The following is an 18219-nucleotide window of genomic DNA, read 5'->3' on the forward strand; positions in this document are numbered from 1 at the left end:
CAACGCGTCCAGTTTGCTGGGTGCTCTTTGTCTTTGTCTATTTAAGGGTGTATCTCAGGGTTCCAAATTAGGTCCGTTGTTGTTTTCCATCTACTGTATGTAAATAATCTCTCTGATAATGTGTCAGATGCTGTGTTCCATTTTAATACAGATGACGTGGTCATATACTTTTCATCCCCTGCTGTAGCGCGAACTCTTGAGCTCTTGCAGTCTGCTTTTGATGTTGTTCAATCCCAGTTGACTCAGCTGAGACTAGTGCAAAATACAGAGAAATCTAAGGTTATGTTATTTTCAAATGGCAAACGACTGCCATTGTACATTCCAAAAATATTAACTGGTTATATGTTTGAACTTGAAATGGTCACAACATAAAAGTACTTTGGGGTTGTTATTGATGACAACTTGTCCTTTAAAACACACATAGAAAAACATATGTCAAAATTTAAAATTTTCTTTAGAAACAAGTCTTGTTTTTCCTTATAAGTAAGTAAACGTTTGATCCTGACCACTTTCATGCCTTTGCTGGATAATGGAGACTTGCTTTTCATGAATGCACCCGACACTAATCTGAAAAAACTGGATACTTTATATCACTGTGCCTTACGTTTTATTACTGGTTGTGGCAACCTTGTCCACCATTGCACTTTGTCTGCAACAGCAAACTGTCCGTGCTTACCAGTACGCAGATTTTCTCAATGGATGTTTTTAAAAATAAATTAAAATCACTTCTTAGTTTGGTTCCCACCATTATAAGTTCTTATATACTGTATGTAGAGACTACAGTCACTACAGTTTAAGGTCACAGAACATCCTTTGCGTGTTTGTTCCTAGAGGCAACTCTATTCTTTGTAAAAAAAAAAAAATTAAAAAAAAGCCTTCAGATATGCTGCTCTGTGGTGATGGAATTTATTTCAAAAGGATCTGAGGCTACCTGAAGTCATCACTTTGGGGCAATTGAAGGCCATTTTAAAGGATAGAGAAACTGGTTCTTATTGGCACCATACTTTTTTTAAATTTGTTTTTGAACTATTTTTACTGGCACATTTATTTTTTACCTATTGTGTGTTTTTTATGTTAATGTTGTAAGTCATTTGTATTTTAGTTTTTCATATAGTGTGCGACTGCTGTTGTTTTTTGTTGTTGTTGTTGTTATATGTATTATGGAACCTGTTTTGCTGCCTTCTTGGCCAGGTCACTCTTGCAAAAGAGATTTTAATCTCAATTAGTTTTTACCGGGTTAAATAAAGGAAAATGCAAAAAATGAACACGTTGACACTTAACTGCCAACAAATAATGTATATGCTTTACATTTTTTTATTGAAAATGTGTTCACTCCTTGTGTTTAGGTGACCATTTAATGGAAGAGAAAGTAATTCAAAATATAAATAACTTGATTAGTGATGAAGAAATAGAATAATGATGCTAATAATTGAATTTATTTTGCTGACATTGCCATGCTAGCTTTTACTGTTAAAGATAAGTCAGTGGTCATTTATTGTCAAAATAATGTTGCTGCTGTATTTTTCTGAAGTGTTGTTTTATGTTTTCAGTTCACTTATTCATTTATTAAGAAAGAAAGAAAAAATCCTGATCCTTCACAAACTGATAAGAGAGCTATAAACATGCTATGAATACCGAAGCGAGAATATCTAATGAACAAATAGATCTCAGGAAGCTTCTCTTTGAACTGTCAATATGTTACCAACAGTCAAACATACCACAATGAGACTGTCTGGCATAAACTGATGTTTAATTGACTTGTTGACTGAAGGACTCCGTTGCTGACAGCTCCAGGAAAATATGAAAGTTGCACATGAAAAACTAAAAGTGAAATACCCAAAAGCAATATGTGATCCAAATTGTTCTTTTGATCCTGTTATTGGTTCAACACTAACAGGTGTTATTATATTTATATAATAAAGTTATTCTCATAGTCATTCACATTGACGTCCCACTGGGGTGAGTTTTCCTTGCCCGTATGTGGGCTCTGTACCGAGGATGTCGTTGTGGCTTGTACAGCCCTTTGAGACACTTGTGATTTAGGGCTATATAAATAAACATTGATTGATTGATTGATACTCTATTATCTGTGGGTCTGTTGTTCTGCTGCTTAAGAATTAATTGGAGGGCGCCATCTACTGATACTAATGGGAGACCGCTTTTCAAACAAAAAAACCTTTGTGATTTATAAAATAGGCCTAATCATTTTATCTGCAAACTACTTATGAACAAATGAATTTTTGTGTTTTTACATAGCTCTTTCATGTTAATAGCTTAAGAAACCTGTTGGACAATAACTCTTATCTTGCGCTTGGCATGATCTGAATGTAGTGTGAGATGTTTATGGTTATAGCGACGACATATACTAACTTGGGGTGTCCCGGTACAACTTTTTCACTTCCAATTTGACATAGATATTGGGCCTACAGTCTTGGCCCATACCGATAATCCGATCCAATATCAATACAGGGCAGCACGGTGACACAGGGGTTAGTGCTTGCCTCACAATAAGAAGGTCTTGGATTCGATCCCCGGGTTCAGGGTCTTTTTGTGTGGAGTTTGCATGCTCTCCCCATGTCTGCGTGGGTTCCCTCTGGGTACTCGGCCTTCCTACTACCTCCAAAGACATGCACCTGGGGATAGGTTGATTGGCGACACCAAATTGGCCCTAGTGTGTGAATGTGAGTGTGAATGTTGTCTGTCTATCTGTGTTTGCTCTGTGATGAGGTGGCGACTTGTCCAGGGTGTACCCCGCCTTCCGCCTAAATGCACTTTAGATAGGCTACAGCACTGCCCGCGACCCCGAAAGGGACAAGCGATAGAAAATGGATGGATGCATGAATGTCTGGAATTGACTTACACTGTCTTAAATTAAGTTGAAGTGTCGTCGTAATTTGTCTTTGGCAACACAGTAAATTTATTGATGCGTATCACTGGCTACTTTCTAATACGCACCTGCCTTGGAAACTTTCTATGTGTAAGTAAAATTTAACTATAATTATTTGATACTTACAAATGTGGTGTTTTAGATTGCAATATCGTTCAATTAAGGCAATGCTTCTCTATTATTTTCGGCACCACCAATACTCTCCGCTTGTGTTCTTGATGTTCCCTTCTTGTTTTTGTGTTTTTGTTGCCTTTTGGATCGGGCACCTTCGGGACTGCGCGACAAGGGGTAGCACTTTCGTGGCCTCATTGCTGCATTTTGGTTCTTTTTTGTGAACTTTTGCATCTGTCCTCTGGCTCTGGACATTCAGCGAAGTTAATATCCCATATGATTTGTGGTTTTATTATTTTGTAAAACGGACCAAACTCGCCACAAAATTAACTACAACGAGATAGATTTTTCTAAAATTATTTTAAAGATCGAACGTTGCCGTCGCTCCCACGTGGGTGCTCGGCATTGTCTGTGGGCCCCTAAGTACCCGCGAGATCTGCGCTTATGCCTGGATCCTGTAGCTCCTGGAACTCGAGCTTACTGTAGAAGTGTGTGGTTTGTGTTCCCACCACATTTCACAGTTCAGGGTAGTTTATACAAATCAGACTGATTACATATGGAGGAGTGGTTTAGTATATTTCTACACTGATACACTGAAGAGAGAATATTAGGTCAGAGTTATTTTACTAAAAAGTAAGTAAATGAAATACAAAGTAATAATATACAATAAATACAAAACAAATGCAATAAGATATGATTGAAAAAAAGTGTACTGAACTGTTCAGAAAAAGTCAGGCTTTTGTCAGCAGTGTCCAACAGTCAGAAATTATGAATTCATGAAGGTCAGGTGATTTATTTTGGTCAATTTCAGCTGTAAATAACAATATATAAAAAAATAAATGTTGGTGTTTATCTCATGCCGACAACACAAACACATCGGCTTTAGCATTTGCTTGTGAGCATTAACATTCTGTTCACTCGGGTTGAGGCTAATAACTACAAAAAATGGAGTGTCACATGTCTACTTTTACAACATGTAATAAAGTAAATAGTTAATATTTTATGTTATTTACCTTTGCTCCACTTGTGTATGTCACGGCGCATACTCAAACCCGTTTTTCTCCAGCAGCTGAGTCTCCCAGTTCCTCCTCTGGCTGCGTGCCCGGACACGCCCTTGCTCGCGCTGGGCGCAGCACGCTCACGCAGCGACAAAGCTGCAGACAATTGCTAATCAACACACCTGGAAGGTAGCCTGTCTTTCACAGTAAGCCTTATCACGTCTGGCACTCCTCCCTCGTTCCTTGCTCGCCTTCTTTGTGCTCTTCCTCATTCCCGTGTTTGATGTCTCTTGTGTCTTCCACAGTGTCTTCCCTGTTGCCTGTGATCGTGTCTTGCCTCACGACCTCCACCCGGATCTCTGCTTGCCTCTCTCGACCCTCGACCCCTGCTTGGACTACAGCTATTGCACTGCGCCCCACGGGAGGCCTGCCCCACTATTTGAGAAGGACTGACTGAACACTTAGGAACACTTATTACGTTTGTCTAGCTTGTGTGCTTGGCTGTTGTGTAGCTGCTAGCTTCTAGTAGCCTATAGCATACCATGTTTTGTATTTTATTGAATTGTAAATATGTATTGATATCATGTTAAAAGATAAAACAAAAACAACAAGAATGAGTAATAAAATAAAATAACATAGAGATGTGTCAAACATGTTTACAGTTACATGTTTAAACTTTTCACATTCTAACATGAAAGGAGTAGGAAGAAGCAGAGTTTATTTCCTGTCTGGAAATAATGTCTAACACAATTGTTTACTTCCTTTTTCGATCTTAAACACAACAACAATAAATGAATAAAAAAAAACAGAAACAATAAATATCAATACATAAATGACTTCACTAAAATACAGGAATAGACCAACCCTGTGTGCTCTTTGGAGAACATGTAGATGTTAACTTGCTGTCCAGCTTTGGACAAGTAAACGCTAATACTGCTTATATTGGAGATTTTAGATGCAGCCAATATCAACCAATATTTTTTTTAATTTTTTTTTTGGTGATGGACTGATACCAATATCGGATTGGGACACCCTTAATAATACCCTTTTAACAGTACAGTATTCATTATTTTTTGTGTACTTATTATGAAGATTATCATGAATATGTGTTTATCTGTACATACGTTTGTATATGGTTATGGTGTACTTTATTTCAAACAGGCCCAACAAAGTTTTGTTCAAGTAATAAGTAAGTATTAGTTATGTTATTTAGTTAGCTATATGTGAAATATGTCTTTCGTTAACTTAATAGGTCAACAAAATAAGTAAATAAAAGATCTTAAACTACCAAATAAAACATTTTTTTGCAAATATATTTTATTGAATTTTACAGTTAAAATCACATTTGAAAATCATACTTTGCTCGCTCAGACCCTTCATACATGCACACATCCACTCATCCACACTCACATGCACCTAAAAAAGAAGAGGAGTTAACTTAATTGGTCAACGAAATAAGTAAATAAAAGATCTTAAACTACCAAATTATTTTTTCATTATTATTTCATTCACTATTTGTTTGCACTTTGATACGATGCATTTCACAACAATGTTGCCCTTTCTTAAAAATGGAGTACAACAAATCTGTTGTTTGATAATATGCAAATGGAATAGACATGATGCATGGAACAAACAACAGCAAATAACCCAGCAAATAACCTAACTAACTAACAAACAGACCAGAGGGTGCTGTTCTTGCCATTAAAACGTATCGGTTGTAATTATTTTTCTCCTGAGGAAGCCAACAAGTTAGTCCGGCACTTTGAGGTCAATTCAACATTCTTGAAGAGCAGTTCCTTGCCAGTGAAGTCCAAACAAGATCAGTAGGTAGGTGATGTTGTTTTTACTTGCATAGGAATGTGGCTGAGCGCCCTTCACTTTGATAGGGGGCGATGCCAATTGTTTGGTATTGATGCGATACCAAGTAAATACAGCACAATTGCAGAGACAATAATTTAAATATTTTGCCTTTAATTTGTTGATCATGATTTTAATCAGATCAAAACAAAGGCCAAACTAGAATATTTCTATTTGTTCATGTCAACAATTTGTTCATGTCAACAATTTGACAATACATAGGACAATGAAAAAATACCAACAAATTACAAAATGATTCCCATATTCCATTTGATTACTCCATCCATCCATTTTTTACCGCTTGTCCCTTTCGGGATCGCGGGGGGTGCTGGAGCCTTTCTCAGCTGTATTCGGGCAGAAGGCGGCGTACACCCTGGACAAGTCGCCACCTCATCGCAGGGCCAACACAGATAGACAGACAACATTCACACACTAGGGCCAATTTTAGGGTCGCCAATCAACCTATCCCCAGGTGCATGTCTTTGGAGGTGGGAGGAAGCCGGAGTACCCGGAGGGAACCCACGCAGTCACGGGGAGAACATGCAACTCCACAAAGATCTGGACTGGACCTGGTTTTAAGAACCCTTTAAACAATCTAATTTCATTGACAACTTGGTCTGGTGACGATAATGTCCTTTATTTAAAAAAAATAAATAAATAAACATTTTCTTGAACAAAAAATTATTTAAAATAAAATAAAAACAGTTACATAGAAACTAGTAATTAACGGAAATGAGTAAAATTAACTGTTAAAGGTTAGTACTATTAGTGGACCTAGAACTCAGGACCTTAGTATTGTGAGGCACATGCACTAACCCCTGTTCCACCGTGCTGCCCCCATTTGATTACTGTTTGGGCAAAATATAGTTACTAGTGCAAACCTAACAAATCTTTTTGTCATTAAAGCCCTATTGAGTCCAATGACGTATTCCCTTAATTTCTATGCAATTCACACAAATACCATCAATTTAACCAATATGAACAACACAGAAAAAAACCTTTATCGCGCTAGTATCAATCCGATACTGACACGACCCTCGGTATCGTTATTGTCGATATTTGTATCGATCCACCCGGTAGTCGACAGCCCCATACGTCATGAGGTCGCTGCCACCGTCTGAAAACATACCACCTCCGTCTCTGCTCCAAGGTATTTATACCCTACTACCATTGTTAATATAGTCTATAATAATGGCTGATTGCTGTCCACTAACCAACCTTTCCCAGTTTGAAAAATACACCCCGTTGTTTTAACTCATGTCATTTCCTGTCCGGTGCAGGCATCTTGCTAACGCCAAATAAGGTCTCGCCACATTGGCTGGAACCTAGCATACGAGGCGACACTCCAGTGGGTTTGTGCTACAACAATACGACTTCATGAAACGGTTGTAATAAAGTTGAGGGTGTGGTGTGAAAGCCTTAACATAAAGGCGTAACATATAACCTGCTCCTCTTAAAAGCTAACGCGAATGTAGCTGCAATGGGCTGTGTGAATGTAACTCAGCACCACATGCACTGAAACAGTCGTAGTCAGGTTTACATTTCAGAATAAACAACACATATACTGTTTGTACACTTTGCTCTGTGCATTCTTAAAAAACGCACTGTTAATATACACACTGCTTACCTAACGTTACACCGACTTGCTTTGTACTGCGGGATATACCCACAAAGTAAAGCAAGTACTTGAATAAAGTACATTGCTTTATATTGTTGCCAAGTTGTGTTGTGATACGTGGGCTTGAAATAGTCATGTGGATGTGTAATCTCTCACAGGGTCTCCTCGGGATTTATTTTTAAGAGCAAACAAAGGTTGGAGGTCAATAAGAGAAGTGGGTCAATGAAATAGGATAACAAAAAGGGCAAAAATGGTTTGCTCAAATGGGCCTCATATTGTAATATCAGTGTTAACCTGTTTAATTAGCATTATGACCTACACATTCTTTTTTTTTGCATGACTATCCAATTACTTAATGTCCACGCCAACCTGACTCTCGCCAGATCCTTGTAGTTCGCTGAGCTCCACTCAAGGATCTGGGACTTCTTAATAGGAGATGTATTTCAGAAAGCGGGGCCTTGTTAAAAAAAATAACATTGTATGTGATTGGAGAAACCACTTGTCCGTTATCTTGAATGACGTGCTACTTCAACCACTCACATGGAAATCAACCCGTGACGCTGATGAGAGCGACGCTGGGAAATCCAAAACAGAACAGCCGACATATTGGATAACGACAGAGCGAAAAGTTAATACATGCCTTCAAAACCGTTCTCTGTTAATCTTTTAAATAATTAATATTCGATAGATTCGACAAAACAGTTGCAATAGCAGAATAAATGTCAGCACACGACTCCTCACTGCATTGTTGTTTGAATCAAACAGTCGCTTCGGCGCCACGTCACAGCTATGAAATCCCGCCCGGCGATCCTGATTGGTTCATTATTTTTTGCTATCTTGAAGGAGTTGCATTGCCTTCGAGCCCAGATCCTTGTGTGGAGCTCAGCGAACTACAAGGATCTGGCGAGAGTCAGGTTAGTTACTGTGCAATGAAGACAAGCAGTAGAAAATGGATGGATGGATAAGTCAATACACCACCTAAAGGGGTCGTATTATGATTTTTTTTCTACATTTAAAACAATTATTGTGGTCTACATAGCATGTAAGGGTGGTTCTTTTGTCAACATTTTGCACAGATTATGTTTTAGGATAGACTTTATACATCCCACAACGGGGGAAATTATGTGGTTGTAGTGCAGATATGGCAGCACGGTGGAACAGGGGTTAGTGCATGTGCCTCACAATACGAAGGTCCTGAGTCAATCCCGGGCTCGGGATCTTTCTGTGTGGAGTTTGTATGTTCTCCCTGCGACTGCGTGGGTTCCCTGCTGGTACTCCGGCTTCCTCCCACCTCCCAAAACATGCACCTGGTAATAGGTTGATTGGCAACATTTAATTGGCCGCAGTGTGTGAATGTGAGTGTGAATGTTGTCTGTCTATCTGTGTTGGCCCTGCGATGAGGTGGCGACTTGTCCAGGGTGTAGCCCGCCTTCCGCCCGAATGCAGCTGAGATAGGCTCCCGCACCCCCTGCAACCCCAAAAGAGACAAGCGGTAGAAAATGAATGGATGGATTGTGCAGATAAGAAAAACAAAGGTAAATTACACATGAAATCAAGAGGGAAACATCAAAGAACAAGGTCATAAAGGCAGTAAGAGAGCATAAGGCTAATGCAACCAGCTGCGCCATTTCTTTATACAGTATAAAGTGAAACACAACAAAAAAACGAATCTACACCCTTATAGTGTACAACGCGGTGGCCTCTGCTGGGGTTGGGGGCCGCAAGGCTAGAGACAGTATCAGACCCAACAAAGCAACTAAGAGAGCCGACTCCGCCCTTGGCTGCCCACGAGCCCCCGGCCAATGTTTGACCCACACGGATGAGCGAGACCCCGTCAAGGGAAAGTGTCCAAGACACGCTCATTCAGCTCCGTAAAGCTTGTCTATTTCGACGCTCAACGCTAGCTCCGCAGCCCAGTCTCTTGATCCGCATCTCCCCCAGTCTCTCTGTGGTAGTTGGTCTCCGGGGCAAACATGGCCATGTCCAAAAAGGCTCCCCAAGGCAGACTCAAAAGTTCCTAGAAAAGCACCAAAAAGCACTGCAGAAGTCACAAAAGTGCCATCCCTCGTTGCACAGTCCCGAAAGGGCCTGGACCAAACAGCAAAAAACACACAAAAACAAGAGGGAACACCCTGTTTGCAGGAGTGCAGGGCAACTACAGCGACGCCATCTTGGGGATAAAACCCAAAATGTTTTCAAGCCGCTTTCTGACCTTCTCTTCAAGATGCGCCCTTTTGGGGACAGTCTTATTTACGTAGTATATATATATATGATAGTATATATGATAGTATATATCTGTATCATGAATCAATTTAAGTGGACCCCGACTTAAACAAGTTGAAAAACTTATTCGGGTGTTACCATTTAGTGGTCAATTGTACGGAATATGTACTTCACTGTGCAACCTACTAATAAAAGTCTCAATCAATCAATCAATCAAACGTGGCTCCACTTCAAAAGCATCTTCTGGACAGATATACTGCAAGTTATAACTATACACCAATTTATATTAGAAATGGCAACAGAGGAGGATTCATGTACATATACGAGCCGGTCTGCCCCACAACAAGAGGATAGAGAAAAAGAAGGAACTTACTGACTACATCATCAGTCTACAATGGCGGACTCAGGGAAAATTCTACCATATATGGAGATATCCACTGACTTCACAAATGGGGAAAATTCCAAACAGCTTGTTAGGAGGAAAGTATGAAGGAAGGCAAGGTTGTATTCTATATATCTCCGCCATTCCTCTACGGTTTGATATACAATTTTCAGGACTTATGCAAATCCCAAATACACAAAAACAGGTACCAATAGGTGGGAAAAGTTGGTCTTGCTGGTTAGCGCCTTGCATGGCAGCTCCCGCCATCAGTGTGTGAATGTGTGTGTGAATGGGTAAATGTGGAAATACTGTCAAAGCGCTTTGAGTACCTTGAAGGTAGAAAAGCGCTATACAAGTATAACCCATTTATCATTTATCATTATTTATGTCTTGCATAATAGGTGCCCTTTAAATGTAGGCAAAATGATAAGTATTTTCTGGACAATGAAGTTCAAGGGGATATCAGTGAACAGACAGAAAGAGGAGTGGTTAGGGGTAGGTTTAATTACATCTTAAAATACACTACTAAGATAATACAGGGGATTGTGAGCTTGTCAACAGAGCTAAGCACCTCTTAGTCCAGGAGGACGAGGAGTTCTCCACACTGATCAGCTGCTGTTCTGAGTGTATTTTTTGACTCATATTTTTGTGGTGACAGGTTTGGATGGTGGCCCTTAGCTCTATGGAGTCCAAACTAGTGACGGAGTGATGGTCTAAGGACTGACAGTCACGGAGGTGCTGCTGAGTGGAATGTTGCGCTGGTCGGTGCACCTTGAAGGAGGGCCACGGAGAGTCAACCATGCTGCTGTGGCCGTGGGTCACAAGGTGTACACCTTCGGGGGCTACTGCTCTGGGGAAGACTATGAGACACTGCGTCAGATTGACGTGCATGTTTTCAACACAGGTACGTTGAAACGGATATCCATAAATTACTATCAACATGTTTGTTTTTTTCTTAAATGCATGGTCGACAACCTGGAGTAACTTGAGCCTGACTTAGAGCTGTGCCAAGGATGCAAATCTTCATACAGATGCTCTTGGAAAAACAAGAACACTTTGCTATTGTTTCAATATTTTATCAGGTCCGTTGTGCTGGGCTTCTTGTTTTTGATGTCTGTTTTACAGCTGTGTCTGTTGTTTACACCCCAGCCGTAGGCAAATTGAAGTTATAGATATAGTAACAAGTTCTTTAATCGTTCAGAGAAAGAGAAGTAATGATCAAAGTGTACATTTAGTTTTAACTTTACATTTTTTATCATGTAAGAAATGCATACAGTCCTTGAATGTGTAAAATAAACAGCAAGTTAACGTATGAATAATTATTCAACTGTAATGTGCCCTAGTGTCTCTACGCTGGATGAAATTGCCCCCAGTGAGGCCTGTGGGACATGAGCGTGCTCGTGAAGTGCCCTACATGCGCTATGGTCACACAGCAGTGCTCCTGGATGACACCATATACCTGTGGGGGGGACGTAACGACACAGAGGGGGCCTGCAATGTGCTGTATGCTTTTGATGTCAGTAAGTAGACCTGAGCACACTGAGTCTCTACAGTCATACAATAGGAATAGGGCTACACATTCCATCTCTCCATTGACAAGAGTGGTAGGATTTATTTGTGATGATGGTAAAATACTTTGGGGATGATAAGTATTTCCTCCCCTGCTGAATTAGAAAGTTTACCCGCTTACAAAGATACAAACCGTCCAAAATATGTATGGTAGTTTTTTTGCAACAGGGAGTATGTTGGAAAAAAAAAAAAAGAGATAAAATAAAATTAAAGGGGACTTTATCGGTACGAATATCAATATTCCTTATCATTACCGGTATTCATCTTTACTCGTATCAGTACTATATGTAATTGGTGTAAATAAAAATGGGAAAAAATGTAATTATTTTTTTTTTATTACCATTTTCTTATATCACAAGAGGTTTTAAACCACCATCATCATATAACACCTCACAGCAGAAAAATAGTTTACCTTTTAACAACACCTGCTTTTTAGGCATTAAACAAGTCAACTATGTTTGCAGTGCAAGGGCCAATGCAGTTGTTATGTCATCATCATGTAAAGACCACACAGATCATCATTTTGTTTCTTTTCATGGATTACTAAGAGGACGGTAGCGGCGGTCGTGAGTAAGGCTCGTTCAATTTAAACTGACACTAACTCTTATTAGCGTGCGTGACTTTACGGGACTTGGGAGGACTAAATATTGTTGTGCTACAAACTTCACGCGCCTTTTTGTAGTTTATTACTTATTTGGGATTATTCCAAGCTGATTATCAGATCCTACTAGGGGTGTTTGTACAATTTCGGTTCGGTACTTACCTCGGTTTAGAGGTCACGGTTCGGTTCATTTTCGGTACAGTAAGAAAACAACAAAATATACATTTTTGGGTTATTTATTTACCAAATTTGCAAAATCTTCCACCAAAAATATTTTTCTTAGTGGAATATTTGATGTGAAGTAATCGGAACCTTGGATAGGTCAATAATTCATAATAACATTGATTTTGATTCAATATTATGTTTTGAGCAATGACAGTTTGAAAGAAAAAAAAACAGCTTTGTTTTATTAGTCAACATTGCAACTTTTTCTAAATTACATTTAACATTTAAGCTTTTTTATTTCACTTTTGTTATGTTTTTGTTTATTTTAATAGTATTTTTAGAATGTGCCGTGGGCCTTTAAAACATTAGCTGTGGGCCGCAAATGCCTCCGGGGCACACTTTTGACACCCCTGCTATAGATAATAAAAAATTTAATCTGATAAATCTATGGATAAAAAGCAGAGCCTGGCGACACATGCGCGTTTATCATAACTCTCTCGCTCTCTCTGTCTCTGCCCCTCCCTCACGAATACTGCTGCGCGCACAATTTGTTTTGTTTTTAACCCCTTCTTAACCCCGAACGTACATTGAAAATACACGCAACCCTAACTCAAAATGCCGGACATTTGAGGCAATTAAGAAACTCCGCCCGGACAGCTCCGCAAAAGAGGTCATGTCCGGTGAAAAGAGGACGTATGGTCAGTCTATCGTAGCCCGTTAGGTGCTAGCATGCCGTGTGTTGTGCCTCGGTGTGCATTGTTTACACCAGTGGTTCTCAACCTTTTTTCAGTTATGTACCCGCTGTGAAAATTGTTTTAATTCAAGTACCCCCTAATCAGAGCAAAGCATTTTTGGTTGAAAAAAAGAGATCAAGATGTAAAATACAGCAGTATGTCATCAGTTTCTGATTTATTAAATTGCATAACAGTGCAAAATATTGCTCATTTGTTGTGGTCTTTCTTGAACTATTTGGAAAAAAAGATATAAAAATAACTAAAAACTTGTTGAAAAATAAACAAGTGATTCAATTATAAATAAAGATTTCTACACATAGAAGTAATCATCAACTTAAAGTGTGAGAGATCCATCTGGATTCATGAACTTAATTCTAAACATTTCTTCACAAAAAAAGAAATATTTAACATCAATATTTATGGAACATGTCCACAAAAAATCTAGCTGTCAACACTGAATATTGCATTGTTGCATTTCTTTTTACAGTTCTTTTTGACAGACATTTTAAAAAAAATCTCACGTACCCCTTGGCATACCTTCAAGTACCCCTAGGGGTACGCATACCCCCATTTGAGAACCACTGGTTTACACATTGGCGTTACGCTACTTAATATGTCCATGTGGAAACTCGTTCGATACACCTCCGAACCAGACACATATCATACACACTATCAATGTCTTTGTTGCGTTTTCTTTATTTTCATGACTATTTACATTGTAGATTGTCACTGAAGGCATCAAAACTATGAATGAACACATGTGGAGTTATGTACTTAACAAAATAAGGTGTTATAACTGAAAACATGTTTTATATTCTAGTTTCTTCAAAGTAGCCACCCTTTGCTGTGATTACTGCTTTGCACACTTTTGGCATTCTCTCAATGAGCTTCAAGAGGTAGTCACCTGAAATGGTTTTCACTTCACAGGTGTTATAGTTTTGATGCCTTCAGTGACAATCTACAAGGTAAATAGTCTTGAGAATAAATAAAACACATTGAAATAAGAAGGTGTGTCCCAACTTTTGACCTGTACTGTGTAGTGTATATATATATTTTTAAATGTTCCATGCTTTAAATTATTCAACAGCTTCAAACTCGTTGTTTTTCAGTCTGTTATAGCTTCCTTTAATCAATGCAAACTGAAGTGTTATTTTGATACAAAAAATGTTAATCAATGCTCTGCTGTGTGGCAAAAAAATGTGTCACCCAATTCAGCCCCTGAGTCAAAAAAAATTGGACACCCCTGCTTTAATAGGTCAGTAATTCATAACAACACTGATTATGACGCATTATTATTTTTGGAAAAATGAATGTTTTTTTAAAAAAACTCACAATCCCTCCTTGCCGAAAAGTTGACTAACTCATAAAAGTGTTATAATTACCGTAAGTCATAAATGTTGTTGTTATTTTACTTTAAACACTTCAAATCTTTCAGCAGCTTCATACCTATTCATAGATATTACGTTTTTGTTATTTTTTGTGTCTTTTTATTTTTATTATTTTTTTAAATAAAAAAAAATATATATTTTATGGGAAAAACATAAAATATGCAATATAAAGTGGCACGGGGCAGCACAGTGGAGCACTGGTTAGCGCTCGTGCCTCACTGTGGGAAGGTACTGGGTTCGACTCCTGAGCTCGGGGTCTTTCTGTGTGAAGTTTGCATGTTCTCCTTTGGACTGCTGGGGTTCTCTCTGGGCACTCCGGCTTCCTCCCACCTCCAAAGACATGCACCTGGAGATAAACTGATTGGCAACACTGAATTGGCCCTATTGTGTGAATGTGAGTGTGAATGTTGTCTGTGTTGGCCCTGCCATGAGATGGTGACTTGTCCAGGGTTTACCCTGCCTTCCGCCCAAGTGCAGCTAGGATTGGCTCCAGCCACCCTTGGTTTTTTTTGTCATAGGTCATTCTGAGGTTAAATGTAGATGATGGTCAATTACTATTTTGTTTGTCTCCAATAACAAATTATCTTCCATTCTAGAGTATGTGTAGACATTTTGGCAGGCTTTGCACGTTTTAGCTGTTCATAATGAGGTGTGTAACCTGTTCACTTGTTACCAGTTTGAAGTGGGCCAGAAATAATGTTTCTTTCTTCATAGATAGCCACAAATGGTTCACACCCAAAGTTTCCGGGACAGTTCCAGGGGCAAGAGATGGCCACTCTGCCTGTGTGATGTTGAAAGCGATGTATATATTTGGAGGATATGAGCAGCTGGTAAGTCTTTGCCCCTCATTTCCCTTTAAATATGAACACAGGGAAACGGTAATAAGGAATTTAATGTATTTCCTTTGCCGCTCTCTAGGCTGACTGCTTCTCCAATGACATCCACAAACTGGACACCACCACCATGATATGGTCTTTTATTAATGCCAGAGTGAGTTGTTTATAAACAAAATATTATTATTATTATTATTTTACATTTGACATTGAAAAAATTGTTTACATCATTCATTCTTTTTATGAAGTTGTCTTTATAAGTACCGGTAAGCATTTCACTTTTTGCTAAATAATCTGTCCACATGCCAAGTCAAACGATAAAAATGTAAAAAGCACAGGTATTGCACAAGTACTCCTTAATCATAGTGAAGTGAATTATATTTATCTAGCGCTTTTCTCTAGTGACTCAAAGCGCTTTACATAGCGAAACCCATTATCTAAGTCAGTGTTTTTTAACCTTTTTTGAGCCAAGGCACATTTTTAGCGTTGAAAAAATCCGGAGGCACACGACCAGCAGAAATCATTAAAAAACAAAACTCGGTTGACAGTAAAAAGTCGTTGTTGCAATTGTTGGATATGAATTTAAAGCATAACCAACCGTGCATCAATATAGCTCTAGTCTCAAAGTAGGTGTACTGTAACGACCTGTCACATCACGCCATGACTTATTTAGAGTTTTTTACTTTTTTCCTGTGTGTAGTGTTTTAGTTCTTGTCTTGCGCTCCTATTTTGGTGGATTTTTCTCTTTTTTGGGGGGTATTTTCCTGTAGCAGTTTCATGTCTTCCTTAAAGCGATATTTCCCACATCTACTTTGTTTTAGCAATCAAGAATATTGTCATGTCATGTTCGGATGTACATTGCCTTTGCTCCACAGTAAGTCTTTGCTGTCGTCCAGCATTCTGTTTTTGTTTACTTTGTAGACAGTTCAGTTTTAGTTTGGTTCTGCATAGCCTTCCCTAAGCTTCAATGCCTTTTCTTAAGGGCACTCACCTTTTGTTTATTTTTGGTTTAAGCATTTGACACCTTTTTACCTGCACGCTGCCTCCCACTGTTTCCGACATCTACAAAGCAATTAGCTACTGCCGCCACCTACTGATATGGAAGAGTATTACACGGTTACTCTGCCGAGCTCTAGACAGCACCGACGCTCAACAACAACACATCATTTGCAGACTATAATTACTGGTTTGCAAAAAATATTTTTAACCCAAATAGGTGAAATTAGATAATCTCCCACGGCACAGCAGACTGTATCTCACGGCACAGTGGTTGAAAAACACTGATCTAAGTTACATTTAAACCAGTGTGGGTTGCACTGGGAGCAGGTAGGTAAAGTATCTTGTATAAGGACACAACGTCAGTGACTAGGATGGTGGAAGCGGCGATCGAACCTGGAACCCTCAAGTTGCTGGCACAGCCGGTCTACTAACCAAGCCACGCCGGCACACCTCATAATAGAAGATTACTCTGTAAAGAAATGTGCATTTCCTACACCTGCAGTATTACAGTGTCACAGGTTTTGAGTGAGCAGGCTTTTAGTCTGCCAACTACTAGACTTTCTCCCAGACATCTTCCTATTGAAGATGTTGAAAAGGATAAACTAATGTGTTTAGAATTATCTTTTTTTGCTCATTAATCTGCATTTTGATAAGTCTCACTTACTGCGTGGGTGGATTTTTTATTTCATTTTGTAGTAAAAGGAGTGGTACTCATTTATCAAGATTTTAAATGTGGTAGAAATGATAAATTTTTTTAATGGAAGCACATTTTAGCACAAAAAACATAAGTAAGTGGCATTCACACAATTACTGATATTATGTCTTACTTTGAAATGTATTAGTTTAGATTCAAATTTTTTTGTGGATTTCATTTCAAATTTCACCAAGCTTTGAGTGAGTATTATTTTCAATATGCAAACTGCTACAAATATTTGGCATTGTACAGTATAGCTTTGGCGTGTTATTAACTGAATCCACTAGATGGCAGCATTTTTCCGTGTGTGTGTTATTAACTAAATCCACCAGATAGCAGCATTTTTCCTGGGGTCAATGGTGGAGGAAGGTGTTCAAATACCACTACTAATGTGTGTTAAAGGTTATGAAATAAAACTAATAAATATTTTGAAATTCAACATGCACCTGGGGATAGGTTGATTGGCAACACTAAAATTGGCCCTAGTGTGTGAATGTTGTCTATCTGTGTTGGCCCTGTGATGAGGTGGCAACTTGTCCAGGGTGTACCCCGCCTTCCGCCTGGAGCAGCTGGGATAGGCTCCAGCACCCCCCGCGACCCCGAACGGGACAAGCGGTAGAGAATGGATGGATTTTGTATAATCGTTTTTGTGTTTTGTGTTTTGCCCTTCCAGGGTATTCCAGCAAGCTGGCGTGACTTCCACTCAGCAACCATTATAGGCACAAAGATGTTCGTATTTGGAGGGCGAGGAGACCGTTTTGGTCCGTTCCACTCCAATAATGAAATCTACTGCAATATGATAGAAGTGTTTGACACACAGACCAACTGCTGGCTGAGCACTCCCTCAACACAACCATTGCCTGAGGGACGGAGGAGTCATTCAGCCTGTAAGGACATAAAGCCCAGAAAATTTTAAATTACTTTCATATTTTAAGACGCAATGCTGCAAAATGTCATCATCATCATCATCATGTTCAAACAGCGACCTACTTTCCTCTGTCGTATTGTATGTTTAGTTTCCTACAAGGGAGAGCTGTACATATTTGGAGGATACAATGCTCATTTGGACCAGCACTTCAACGATCTCTGGAAATTCAATCCAGGTTTGTATTTTTCATATAGTGTTACTCATTTGGTGCTGCATGCTTTTTTTTTAAATT

The 18219-nt window shown here is 39.0% G+C and overlaps 1 protein-coding gene across 4 annotated transcripts in view; it reads left to right on the forward strand.

Moving 5' to 3' along the window:
* The first annotated feature begins 6882 nt into the window (after window positions 1-6882).
* The window catches only part of klhdc3 (kelch domain containing 3), a 62958-nt gene continuing 51621 nt past the window's right edge, over window positions 6883-18219 (forward strand). For 2 of the 4 annotated variants that reach the window (XM_062058570.1, XM_062058572.1), the window contains exons 1-7: window positions 7158-7238; window positions 10735-10980; window positions 11420-11596; window positions 15248-15363; window positions 15452-15523; window positions 17733-17946; window positions 18076-18162. In XM_062058570.1, coding sequence (XP_061914554.1) covers window positions 10827-10980; window positions 11420-11596; window positions 15248-15363; window positions 15452-15523; window positions 17733-17946; window positions 18076-18162 — 820 coding nt within the window. In that variant the 5' untranslated portion in view covers window positions 7158-7238; window positions 10735-10826. Of the gene's footprint in view, window positions 7004-7151; window positions 7239-10734; window positions 10981-11419; window positions 11597-15247; window positions 15364-15451; window positions 15524-17732; window positions 17947-18075; window positions 18163-18219 lie in introns of those variants that run through there. The other 2 variants (XM_062058569.1, XM_062058568.1) reach the window with 2 other exon arrangements.

The sequence above is a fragment of the Entelurus aequoreus genome, linkage group LG09 (assembly GCF_033978785.1).
Source record: "Entelurus aequoreus isolate RoL-2023_Sb linkage group LG09, RoL_Eaeq_v1.1, whole genome shotgun sequence".
In the NCBI taxonomy this organism is placed as follows: Eukaryota; Metazoa; Chordata; class Actinopteri; order Syngnathiformes; family Syngnathidae; genus Entelurus; species Entelurus aequoreus.